Raw genomic sequence first — 12630 nt, forward strand, 5'->3', positions numbered from 1 at the left:
GCTGCATATAGCATTAACTAATAATATTAAATAATTCTCCAGTAAGCAGAGCCAGATCATGTCATATAGGGACCTAGGCAGGGTAATGGACCAGCCCACCCACAGCCATTCCAGTGTCCCGCTACTTGGCTGTCTCCCTGCAGTTACCATCAGCACTATTCAAAATTGTGTGCACACCAATTTTCTTCTGTACTTTTGCATTCCTTGTATGATTATTTGTAGCACAAACACCGATGGCCATTTGCTAAACAAAACAGTTGAACATTGAAAATAGACTTAAGCTCATGCAACAGTAAACTTCTTTTTCCTTGAAGCTCACATTCACTGTCTATGTATCTGTTCAGTGACGGATTAATTGTACCTTGGTCCCTGGGCTGTTTTCAAACCATGGGCTCCCCTGCATACATTTTTAGGACTGTGCATAAATGTATGTGTTCTTCGATTCACCTTCCGGATGGTTTTAAATTACACCTTGTTTAATACAGCAATATTTGTTATAAATTTGTAATTTTGAACATTTTTTACAGTAAGCAGTGAAACAAAATAAATCAATAATGACAAAAGTACCCATTTGAAACCATTCAAACCATAAAGGCCAATCCAACTGTTGCCGTTATAATCCAGTAATATCAATACTCAACAATTGCAGCCACAGAATTTACTGAGCATGCATCACATATCTAATTGTGATAAAAAAATGGATATAATGAATTATTCCAATTTTTTTACATAAATGCACACTAGTCCTGCAAAGACAGATTAGTGACTTTTTAACTTTTTTGGCTCAGGAGGATCAGTCATTTTTATCTGCAGATATCTCGCAAACCCAGCCATTATAGCTACTTTGTTCAGTGCGTCTTTCACAGATGTCTGTGTTAATAATAATAATAACCAAAGTCATATATTTCAAATTTGTTTTACACAAACCACAGCAGCCAAAATGTTCCTACTTAATTCAGACACACACACACACACACACACACACAATCCTGCAAAGACAGATTAAAGATTGTTTAAAAAATGACCAGATAAGAATATAAGGTACTTAAATCCACAAAGATTACCCCCAGCAGCAGTTATAAACATTTTGTTGACAGTGTGTACTTCTTATTGTTATGAAAAAATAAAATTCATGTTTTTCATTGGTAGCTTTTCATAAACTACATTAAATAATATAAAGATTACTAGCATCATATCATTAGATCCAGCCAAGTGTAGCACAGTTTAGAGTATTTATAAGAGTAGAAGAAATATTAGCCACCTGATAACACATGCTAAGTCAGTATTCGCTATCTCTGCAGAAGTAAAAGGCATCTAAATAATTCAACATCAAAGAGAACTGTTACTAATGCAGAAGCTGCTGTTACTGGCAAACAACTTTGCATGTCAGTGCTTCACTTACAAATGCAGTTCCTGCTGCCCTTTAAGAATAAGTTACCAATGTTACATTAAAATGGCATCCTGTACATATTGCTGTAACATTTCCTGAACTAGATGGCTTTGCTGTAGAGGATGGTTGGCAAAATATAACAACAGGATCATAGTTACTAAGCATGCAGTTCAGGAGACCATTATGGAGCCTAGCCCAAATTCCCAATGGATGCAAAGTACTGCCTGGATAAGTGAATTGCTCAGTGTCACATAGTGGGTAAGTGAAGGTGGCACCCATACTACATGAAGTAGCTCATTAATGAGTTGAAGTTTTAGTCCTGTATACTAACTGCAACAGTACAGATTTTAACTAAATGCAGAAATCTTTTGCAATCTGATCTTGTAGAAAAGACTATCACAGTAATATGCAAGAAGTACTACATAATGGATTCTGAAGTCCAGACTGTTCTGATCATCACTCCAAGTAATGCAGACTATGACCTAACAAATGTCAATCCCTATGCAGTTGATGGAGGTTGTAAAGAAAGTACTGCAAAATATGTTACTAAAATGCAATTTGGTTAGACTATATTACACAATCCAGGGCTATTAATGAATTCATTTTTTAGTGGAGTGAATAAAGCAAAATAATTACAGACAACATAAATGCCACAGCAGCTTTTATTCACCAACCCACAAGTCTTATAAACAACAAAAATATGACTACATACAGGATGCTATTTTTAGGAATAGGTCTTAGATGCTTGCATTCCTTTATCTTCTCTGTGAACAGGAGTGGCTGTCCCTTCTGATGTCACTCAGCAGAGGTCTTACGTATTTGAATGGTAGTAATACTGTACTTTGTAAACAAAACAAAACACTCTGACATTGAAAACTGTAATGACAGAAATTGACTGTATTCCTTGTGATTTACCAAAGAAAAAGATGATTGTAGTTGGTGTTGAAATTTAAGGCTCTTGCCTCCTGTAGTCAGAGTATAGAGTAAGAGCCTAAGCAGCTCAGTTAAATGCACTGCATCCCTAACTAAGGCATTTTACATGCATGCACATGTGCACCAAAACACAAGCACAGACACACACGCATTAATTCACGAACAGAGTGCTGATCTCTAAATACACACACTGAACTCCTAACTCGTACTAAAAGACATTCACATTAATTTGCAAACGGAGTGCTGAACTCGTACATACACACACACACACACATGCACACCCCAAACTCCAAACACATACCTACATGCATAAACTTTAATCCATGAATGGAGTGCTGCACTCGTATTTACACACATTTAATTCATTACTGAATGCTGCAAGTGTTTGAACTCTTATTACTGAATGCTGCTGCTCTGTGTTTGAACTCTTATTTACATTACCGAATGCTGCTGCTGCATGTTTAAACTCTTACCTACGTTACTGAATGCTGCTGCTGTGTGTTTGAACTCTTACCTACATTACCGAATGCTGCTTCTGCGTGTTTGAGCTCTTATCTACAGTACCGAATGCTGCTTCTGCGTGTTTGAACTCTTATCTACAGTACCGAATGCTGCTGCTGCGTGTTTGAACACCTACCTACGTTACTGAACGCTGCTATGTGTTTGAACTCTTAACTACATTACCAAATGCTGCTGCTGCGTATTTGAACTCTTACCTACATTACTGAATGCTGTTGCTGTGTGTTTGAACTCTTACCTACATTACTGAATGCTGTTGCTGTGGGTTTGAACTCTTACCTACATTACTAAATGCTGCTGCTGCATGTTTGAACTATTTCCTACGTTACTGAATGCTGCTGCTGTGTGTTTGAACTCTTACCTATGTTACTGAATGCTGCTGCTGCATGTTTGAACTCTTTCCTACGTTACTGAATGCTGCTGCTGTGTGTTTGAACTCTTACCTATGTTACTGAATGCTGCTGCTGCAAGTATTAATTCATGAACTGAGTGCTGAACTCATACCTGCAGCAATGAAAACTCCCACGCCTTCGCAAACACTACTGTGAAGTTATTCTTCTCATAATCCATCTCTGGTGTAAATAACCTGCCTGTGTTTAGGTGCTGTAATCTCATGCCATCACTCCTTGCTCCTTGTTTAGTTGCTGTAATCTCGTGCCATCACTGCTTGCTCCTGTCCCATTGACTGAAAGTTGGAAGCAGCAGGATATGGACTTGCAAATCAGGAACACCTTCCTTGGTCTTAAAGCAACAATACACAGACACAAACTTGACTTTTCTTTTTGTTTGATTCTTTTATTTATTTATTTATTGGTATTTTAATTTAATGCTGTGGCCAAGTTCTCCAGCCAACACCATCCCCTAGGCAGTTGCCTAGTGCTGGATCTGGCCATGCCAGCAAGTCACAAGCTTTACAGACATCATAACCTTTGTCATATTTTGCTATTCAGATGTAGAACTAACAAGGTTGTGTAGAAACATTTCTGTGGCACATAAATTGATAACTTTTTTCTGTCAGCATCATTCCAAAAATATTTTTATATTATCTGAAAAATCCAACAATTTTCTATTGAATTGCTGAAGGGCTTTAATAAAATATATGTGACTATGCTTCAGAGTAAAAACTAAAAAAAAAAAAAAAAAAGTGGATTCTCTGAAAATCCCATTTTCTGCCAGTAGGTAAACTGAAAGTTCTCTGAACTGCCACGTGCATGCAAGAAGAGTATCAGAATATTAATCTACGAGCTATAAAACCAAGCCGTAATTCATGTTTAATGGATTTTGTTCAATAGTAACTTATATGACAAAATAATTTGGGTTTCTTTTAACATTCTGTTGCCATCGCTCCTTATGTTGTTTAATAAAAAAAAATGCATAAACGTTTATACAGCAAGGCAAAAAATTAAGGACTGTATCTTGTTTTTAATATCTTGGTGTAAATTATTGCAAACTGTGAAAACAGTCTACAGAAATGTCAGTGAACTGATTTGACTTTTTTTTTTTTAAGGATCTTTTGAATTTTGATGATCCATTAAATATTGAAGCTGCAGAGCACCATTTAAGGGATAAGGTAAGTCTGCGACATTATGGAATCTCTGCATGACTCCTCTTTCACTTATACCTATCAAGATTAAGACTTGCATTTTAAGCTACTGTGGTCAGTGACTGATGCTGAAAAATGCCATGTCTCATTAGACACAACTTGCTGTACTTGTTACATAAATAATTTGCTGATTAAAAGGTGCACTCTTTAGTGCTCTGCTTCAGATCCCTGTTACTCATTCAAGCATAAATAAAATAAAATTACAACACTAGTTTTCAGGAATGAGACAGTTCTGGTCACATTTGAGGTCCTCCATGAAAATTACAGACCATCCACTTGTGTGAGGGCAGTTAGAGAGCCAAACATGAAGACTTTTCAGAACTCTTAATTTTCAGCCAGTTGATTAAGAAAAAGTAGTCTACAGAGACCATACTGGAAAACATAACAACAGTAGCCAGTACTTGTACAAACCCTTCAGAGTAACATTTGTGTGATATCTCCATGTTTGCTAGCAGTGCATCATTGTTTCAAGGCAGGTTCCCTCTTTACTTCATAATTATTTCTGTTCTCCTGCATGTGGTGTATGTGTATGCATGTGCATGCGTGTGTGTGTGTGTGTGTGTGTGTGTGTGTGTGTGTGTGTGTGTGTGTGGTATTTTGATATGCTTTACATTTCAGGGTTAGCACCGTTTTGCCAAATTGCACAAACTGATAGCGTATATCTGCACCATGGCATATTTTTTCAAAAAATTCAGTATAGCTTCTGGAAGAGCTAAGTATTACAAGGTATCACTGTTGACATCTATCATGTGTGACAGGGTTTTCTGCGTACTGTGGCTCATTTTTAGATAGCTTATATTCTTTTGGGATGTTTCAAGTAGTGGAGAGTGTAGAGTGAAATTTGCTTTTGAGATTTTGTGTGGTCAGAACATATCTTCTTGACTGGGTAAACAAATTAATCCTTCACAGATGCTCTTGAGATGTACCCTAAGCCATAAGTTCGGAACTAAATTCTGTATATATGGTAAGTTTAGTGTAGACAATCAAACAGTATGATGTGAAGTTGTTCGATCTCGCCGTTTGTTCTTACACACGGGTTCGGAGCCGATCCTTCGGCTCCGAGTCGACCACATTCCAAGCTCTGCGTCTAAGAGAAGCTCGAGGCACAGTCCCTATCCCATGATCCTCTCCTGCTAACCCTCAGATCTAGTTTGCCGCTGCAACAGGTCTCATCATAGAGTGAGAGCTCGGGCCTGTATACTTTTTTCTATATTAAAATTTTATATATTTATTTCTAAAAGTTAAAAATTATAAGGTTTTTCCTTAGTATAGCGATAGTATTACTGTGTGTGTGTGTGTGTGTGTGTGTGTGTGTGTGTGTGTGTGTGTTAGATTAAATTAGTGTTAAGAATTTGTGGGAGTGGCTGCTCCTAGGCCTTAGGCCCCTACCTTTCTGTCAGGACTCTGTTAGATTTTCCCTGTTTAGATTACTTTTTTTCCTAGTTTTTAACCTTGTTTATAAATAGTTACCTGTTTTAGTAAGGTTAGTTTTGTGTGTGTGTGTATATATATATATATTTAGATATATAGTGTTTTTACATATTAGTATTGCAATGTCAGAAAAAGACAAATCTGGCTTTCAGCATTGCTAGTGTGGACAGAAAATGTCCATAACTGACAACCACGTTTCCTGCGTCTACTGTCTAGGCCCTCTCCATCTTCAGGAGGACTGCTCCATCTGCCATTCGTTTAGTGGCAGAGTGATGATGGAAAGACGCAGGAAACTTATTGAGAGGGGTCTCCTGAAGCCGGAGTTTCAAGAGGCTTTGGAAAAGGCAGACCGGTCATCGAAGTCTTCGAAGGGGTCAAAGTCTTCGAAGGTGTCGGAGCCCAGGTCATCGGCGCCGAGTACCTCTGTTAAGATTTCGTCGCTGGCTCCACAGACCTTGGAGCCGAGCATCGAACTGCTGCCTCGGGGCGAGGTCCAGGTTTTGGAGCTGGTGTCAGAGGTACTCCCTTCGTCGATCCTTCGCTTGGTGACCTCTTCGGCCCCTTCGACCCGTTCCTCCAGACCACTGTCAGATACCGATGTGGATCGAGTGGTGCAGAAGCTGATGGAGAACATGGCCTTATCCAAACTGATTGCAGTTTCGTCCCAATTGGTTTCGAAGCTTGAAGCCCTTCCTGTTTCATCCTTAGATCCTCCTTCGAGACCCATCGAGTCATCGGAGCCAGGAGTCGAGGATCTGATGATTGTTGATCCCCCGGAGCCAAAGCCTTCGTTAGTGCTTTTGGCTCCGCTGACCTCGACACCCTCGGTACCCATCGAGGGGTTTCGGAGCTGACAGTCTCTCCTCGGTTCCGGGGGGGAGAGTCGAACCGAAGTTTCGGTTCCGACTCTTCCCCTCGGTGCCTCGGCGCAGATTAGTTCGGCTCCGTCCTCTGGATCAGAGCCCGTGGTTTCGGACCCAAGGAGGATGCCGGGTTCTTTGGAACCAGTGGAATCCTCGGCCCGGGGCTCCGGTGCCTTCGAGGCCATGAGGAAGGTTTTGTCTGTTAAGACATTCGCATCTTCAGATTCCTCTTCTCCCTCCCCGAAAGGTCCGTGTTCTGTTTCTGCACCACCGGTCCCCACTAAGCATAGAGACCCAAAGCCTCAGTCAGCCCCAGAGGGTGAACCCTGCTCCTTGGAAGTTTCACCGGATGCCACCTCTGATGAAGTCCTGAGGAAAAGATTGTGCAAGAGGAGGCACGTTGATTCCCCACAGGAATCATTGACATCGGACACCGGCTTGGATGAGTCAGAGGGATCCCCACGGTCCTCTTCCAAGGATGTCTCGTTTGCCGACATCCTGGAAATTCTCAAACAGAGGGGTGACTGGCAGTCACTTGCCCCCACTGAGGACGAGTCGGTGTTGCTGAAGGTAACTCCGCCCTTCGACGAGTTAATGGATTTAATAGCTCGAAGGGCGTGGGAGTCCCCTGACACCTTGGAACCAGTCCCTCGGAGGCCTAATAAGTCACTGCCCCCCAGGATAAAGTGTATCTCACCAAGGGAGTCCCAGTTGATGCTATGGTGGTGGTGGCGGCGGCCACCAAGAAAGAAATATCTGAAGCATCTTCCTGTGTTCATCCGCCTAACAAAGACTCTAGAACGATGGACAGGTACGGGAAGTGCATTTTTAGTTCAGCGACTTTTTCCATGCGATTGCTGAACTACCTCACCCATTTTACCCGTCTTCAGAGAGATCTCCTCAAAGAACTGGGAGATACTCTACAGGGTACCACAGATGCTGCTGTCTCAGAGAAGGTGACAGCACAGTTCAATACCCTAAACTCTATCGTTAGCTCATCCATGCGGCTCATTTCATATGCAGCCGAAGGATCGAGTAGGGCTGCAGCTTCAGCGATCGCTCTGAGGAGACAATCCTGGATGAGACTGTGCTTCTTTGCGGAAGCCTTTAAGTCTTCCTTTACTAATGCCCCTTTTGATGGCTCCTCCTTGTTTGGGCCCAAAGTGAAGGAGACGCTCACTAGGAGTGAGCAAGAAGGAAAGACCCTGTCTGCCGTAGGGGTCCATTTTTCTGCCCCTTCTAGACCATACTCCCAAAGGTCAAAGAGGTGGAAAAATGTGGTTCCGGAAGACTCGGGGAGCTTTCCAATCTACACCTAGTGAAACCCCCTCCAGAGGCAGAGGAGGGGGAAGGAATGGAAAATGCCACCCAGGCGGCAGAGGGGGTCTGCAGAACCAGGGCGACAGGGATACCATCCCTGGTAAGCCCTTCCAGCACTCCTGAGTGGAGGCTCGGCTGTCCTGCTCTGGAGGCACAGCCGCTGGCTTTGGGGTAAACTGGCACATACCCAGAGGCCTGGCTAAATCTCACTTCAGATTCCTGGATAAAAAGCATAATAACCAGAGGATACAACATCCCTTTCTTAAACAATCCTCCGATCCAAAAAAGATTCCCAGATGTTCCACCCAATCTGAGGGATCAGGCAGCCATAGAAATACAAAGGCTGTTAGAAAAAAAGAGTCATCCAGCCAGTCCCAGCGGGCCAAATAGGATCCGGAACTTACTCAAGGTTCTTTTTAGTTCCAAAGAAAACAGGGGACTGGAGGCCAATACTGGACCTCAGCAAACTCAATACCTTCATGAAGAAGGAAAAATTCTGGATGGCTACACGAACTTCAAACAACGTTGTTTCCCCCAAGATTAATTCTAAAATTTGGCAACCCTTCCGATCACTTCCCCGAGCAGCCTTCAGTTTCACCTTTTCCGGTCCCCACCAGGTTTTTTCGGAGTTTCAGACCGATACCAAGTTGGGCTAAGTCCCTTGGGGAATATTTTTTTTTTCTTGCCTCAGTTACCGGATGTCAGAAAAAGTGAATAATTGTATTTCTTGTGGGAAACAGATACCGCATAGGGATTACCACTCTTTGTATTCCTTGTTTGGGACCTGACCGACGTAGTGGTGTCGTTTTGTGCTAGGTTTAATAAGCGCACTATAAACGGAGGTTAGATTGCTAGGTTAGTCTTTGGCAAGAGTGTAATTATAATATGCCGTCGGATGTTCCCCGCTTCTACTAAGAAGCAAAGACAAATCTTTAAAGCCAGGCAGGATGATTCGTCCCGTTCGGACGCCGGCTTTAGAACTACAGGGGAACAGGTGGATCCGGCTGAAGTTTCTGTTGAGTCTCAGGGGAAACTTTGATTTTCAGGATGTGGCCTCTCAGGAGGCAGGTCAGGCTGAAGGGGCTCTCAGGTTACTATTCTCCCTTCTTGCCTAAGGTGGTTAGGCCTTCTGCTACTGTTTCTAGGGCTCCTTCTAAGAGCCGGTCTGGTTTGCCTTCCTCTGGTGTCAGTTCTGGTTCTTCAGGGACGGTGGTTAAAAAGCACATGCTTAAAATGGCAGAAGATTTGATTACTTTAATTAGAGGTTCTATGCCCCTCCTGATAAGGGGCCCCAGGGTGGAGCCAGAGTTGGAAAGTTTGGAGCGGGCCCTCAGATGATTCAGAGTCTTCTGCTGAAGACATTCAAGATTTCCTCCTTATTCTGATTCTGATGCAGAGGATTCCACTCCTTCTGCTTCTCCTCCAGAGGATTTTTCTTTTCAGAAACTCTGCATTCCATGGGGGAAACATTTTAAGGGGGAAGGTCAGGATTCTCTGTTTCCCAGGAAGGGGCTTAGGGAATTCTTGTTTTACCACAGCATAGGCCCTTGGCTATACCTCCTGTTTTGGATGTTGTTAAAGATGTTTTTGAGGCTTCCTTAATCCAGATTCTTTGCCTCCTGCCCCAGTTAAACCGGACAGGTATTACAGGGTGCCTGAGGCTCATAAATATCTGTATAAGAGTCCTAGGGCGACCCAGAAACTATTAGTCAGGGGCCTAAGGGTTTTAAAGGCCTCTGTTGTAAGAATCCGGTTCCTCTAGATAAAGGAAGCTAGAGCTTTGGATAGATGGGGTAAGAAGGTGTATACCTCTTCTACTTTAGCAATGAGGGCTTTGAATTGCCAGTTTCATATGTTGAAATATCAGAATTTCTCCTTTCTCAGCTAATCTAAAGTGGATGCTTTGGCAGAGGGCATAGAGTGTAAAGAATTGCAGAATTTGGTGCATGTTTCTGAACAGGTGGGTAAGCATTCTTTGCAATGTGGTTTTGATGCTGTACAGGCTTCTTCTAGGGTGGCTGCCACTGGTTCAGTTTTCGTGCCACGCCTGCTAGGATCAGAATTTGTCTGAGCATGTTAAGCTAGATTTTGGATGCTCCTTTGCAGTCTGAGAGTTTCTTTGGTGCCTCCTGTGGAGTCATCTAAGAAAATGGAAGACAAGGCAAAGGTCTATGCAACAATTAAAGATTTTTGGGCATAACACAACTTCAAAAATTGGCCTGCACTAAGGGTGATAATCTTCATAGGAGTGTGCACTCCTTAACTCTGATAGGGCCAGAGCTCAGAGTTTCAGGCCTAGAACAGGATTTCACCTTCACAAAACTAGGAGAGGGCAGGGGCCAGTCCTAAAGTATTAGGCCCAATGGCCTACATTTTAGCTGCCCTAGGTTATTGCCTGGGAGCTCCTTTGGGAAAAGCTTGGTTTCTTACAAGCAAAATTGGCATTTAGTCACCCAACATCCTGTATTGGACTTATAAACCGAGGTTTCAAGTTTTATTCATACCATTGCCTCCTTTCAAAGGCAGCCAGTCGTTCCTCCTAGCAAAGGATAGAGGCTCACAACAATTTTCCCTTTATTCTTCAAATGGGGGCTTATACAGGGAGTACCTCGTCAGAAGTGGGCCAAAGGATTTTATTCTCGCCTTTTTCAGTACCAGAGAAGGGGAAAGCAGTGTTGCCTTTTGGATTTATCTACCTAAACTTATCTGGACATTGCAATTAAAACAGATAACTTTAGTGGATCTGGTTTACCTCTGATGGGAAGATCAGGATTGCCCTCTGGATCCAAAGGGGCCCTTACCTGGCAATGTTCCATCGGCCCTTCTCAGGATACCTCGCTCGGGCTGAACTTAATTGTCAGTTCTTGCATTGCCCTTTGCTTTTACTTCCCCCGAGTGTTCACAAATGTATGGCCAGTGATTTCCACAATGGGGCTAAGCGGCATGCGATCTATCCTTATTGGGAAATTTGCCGATATCCCAGAAAGGACAACTTCTTCATCATCCAGTATGTGACGACTGTGTTAAGATGCCTGGGGTCTCCTGTATTAAACAAAGTCCTGTTTAGTACCCTCAATTTCTGTGATTCTGGGTGGAGACTGACGACAGCTTCCTGATGGCCCATTTGCCCCCGGGACAAATAGGTTCCCTTTCTTTATTATCAAATGTGGCAACCTTGGAGGCTGACTGAAAGGCCAGTCCTTCACCTTGGGGTCATGGCATCTTGTATTCTGGTGCTTCCCATGCCAAATTGCATATGAGGAAGCTTCAATGGTATCTTAAAGAGGTAAAGCTCTGCCCAGATCTAGACACTTTCATTCCCATAATACCTTGCATTAAAAATTGTAGAGGGGGGCAAAGGAATTTCACCTAAACAAGGGCTTCCAAACAAGGTATTGATCCCTTGGTTGCTCCTATTTATAAGGGTCTAGATTTTCTATCTACTCTTTTTTATCAAGGGGCTTCAACATCCACCATAAGGGTACAGCTGGCTGCCATATCTAATTTTCATGTGGGTGAAGGAGGCTCTACAATTATGTCTCATAGACTTTGTAGAGCTTTCATGAAGGGAACTTATCATCTCTGACCACCCATTCGAAGTCCGGTTTTTCCTTGGAACTTAAATCTAATGCTATCTCAGCTCATGTTATCACCCTTTGAACCAGCCTCGTCATGCCCACTTAAATATCTTTCCTGGAAAACCCTGTTTCTTGTTGCAATCACTTCAGCTCGCAGAGTCTCAGAGCTGCAAGCACTGTCAATTAGACCCCTTTATCTAATCTTTCACCCAGACAGGGTCTCCTTACATACTAATCCGTCCTTTCTACCAAAAGTCTGCTCAGAATCTAATCTTAATCAGTCCATAGAACTTCCTACCTTTTTCAGGCACCATACCAATAAATTGGAATACATGTTACACAAATTGGACGTGCACAGACAGCTGAGATTTTACCTGGACAGGACAAAAGAATTCCGGAAATCGGATCAACTTTTTGTTTTGCATGCGGATAGTAAGAAAGGACTTGCAGTATCAAAAATCACGTTATCCAAATGGCTTTCGGACTGCATAAACTTTGTTTATTACCAATAGATACCATTTGTGCAGCGGCTACCTGGACTAAACCTCATACCTTTTTCACTCATTACAAAGTGGAAAGGGCCTCCAGGGACAGGGCTTCCTTTAGTTCCACTGTTCTCAGGAATGTTCTCCCGTGAGCCACCCGGGGTTTAGGGTGCTAGGGACGCTACTCATGTGTAAGAACAAACGGCGAGATCGAACAAATTCACATAAAGAAGTTATGTTCTTACCATAATGTTCCATGTGAGTTGTTCATCTCACCTTTGTTCTTACATTCCCGCCCTCCTTCCCCCTCCGTGTTCTGGAAGAACAGGTACGACTGGTGGCTGGTTGTCTTTCTCATGGTCCCCTTAGACTGACTGTCTCTAGGTAATATACGTGTATATGTGTATGAATACGTATGCATGTGTAAGAGAATATGTCTTCTGTTGTCTGGTTTTCATAGCAAACTAGATCTGAGGGTTAGCAGGAGAGGATCATGGGATAGGGACTG

The 12630-nt window shown here is 42.6% G+C and overlaps 1 protein-coding gene across 2 annotated transcripts in view; it reads left to right on the top strand.

Annotated features, from left to right (window-relative positions):
* Window positions 1-12630, top strand: part of UBE2F (ubiquitin conjugating enzyme E2 F (putative)) — a 2002640-nt gene that overhangs the window by 1699610 nt on the left and 290400 nt on the right. For both annotated transcript variants that reach the window (XM_044075697.1, XM_044075696.1), the window contains one exon: window positions 4350-4412. In XM_044075697.1, the coding sequence (XP_043931632.1) occupies window positions 4350-4412 (63 nt within the window). The remainder of the gene's footprint in view (window positions 1-4349; window positions 4413-12630) is intronic.

Source organism: Protopterus annectens, chromosome 6.part1, assembly GCF_019279795.1.
Source record: "Protopterus annectens isolate FY-2018-M chromosome 6.part1, PAN1.0, whole genome shotgun sequence".
NCBI classification, from domain to species: Eukaryota; Metazoa; Chordata; order Ceratodontiformes; family Protopteridae; genus Protopterus; species Protopterus annectens.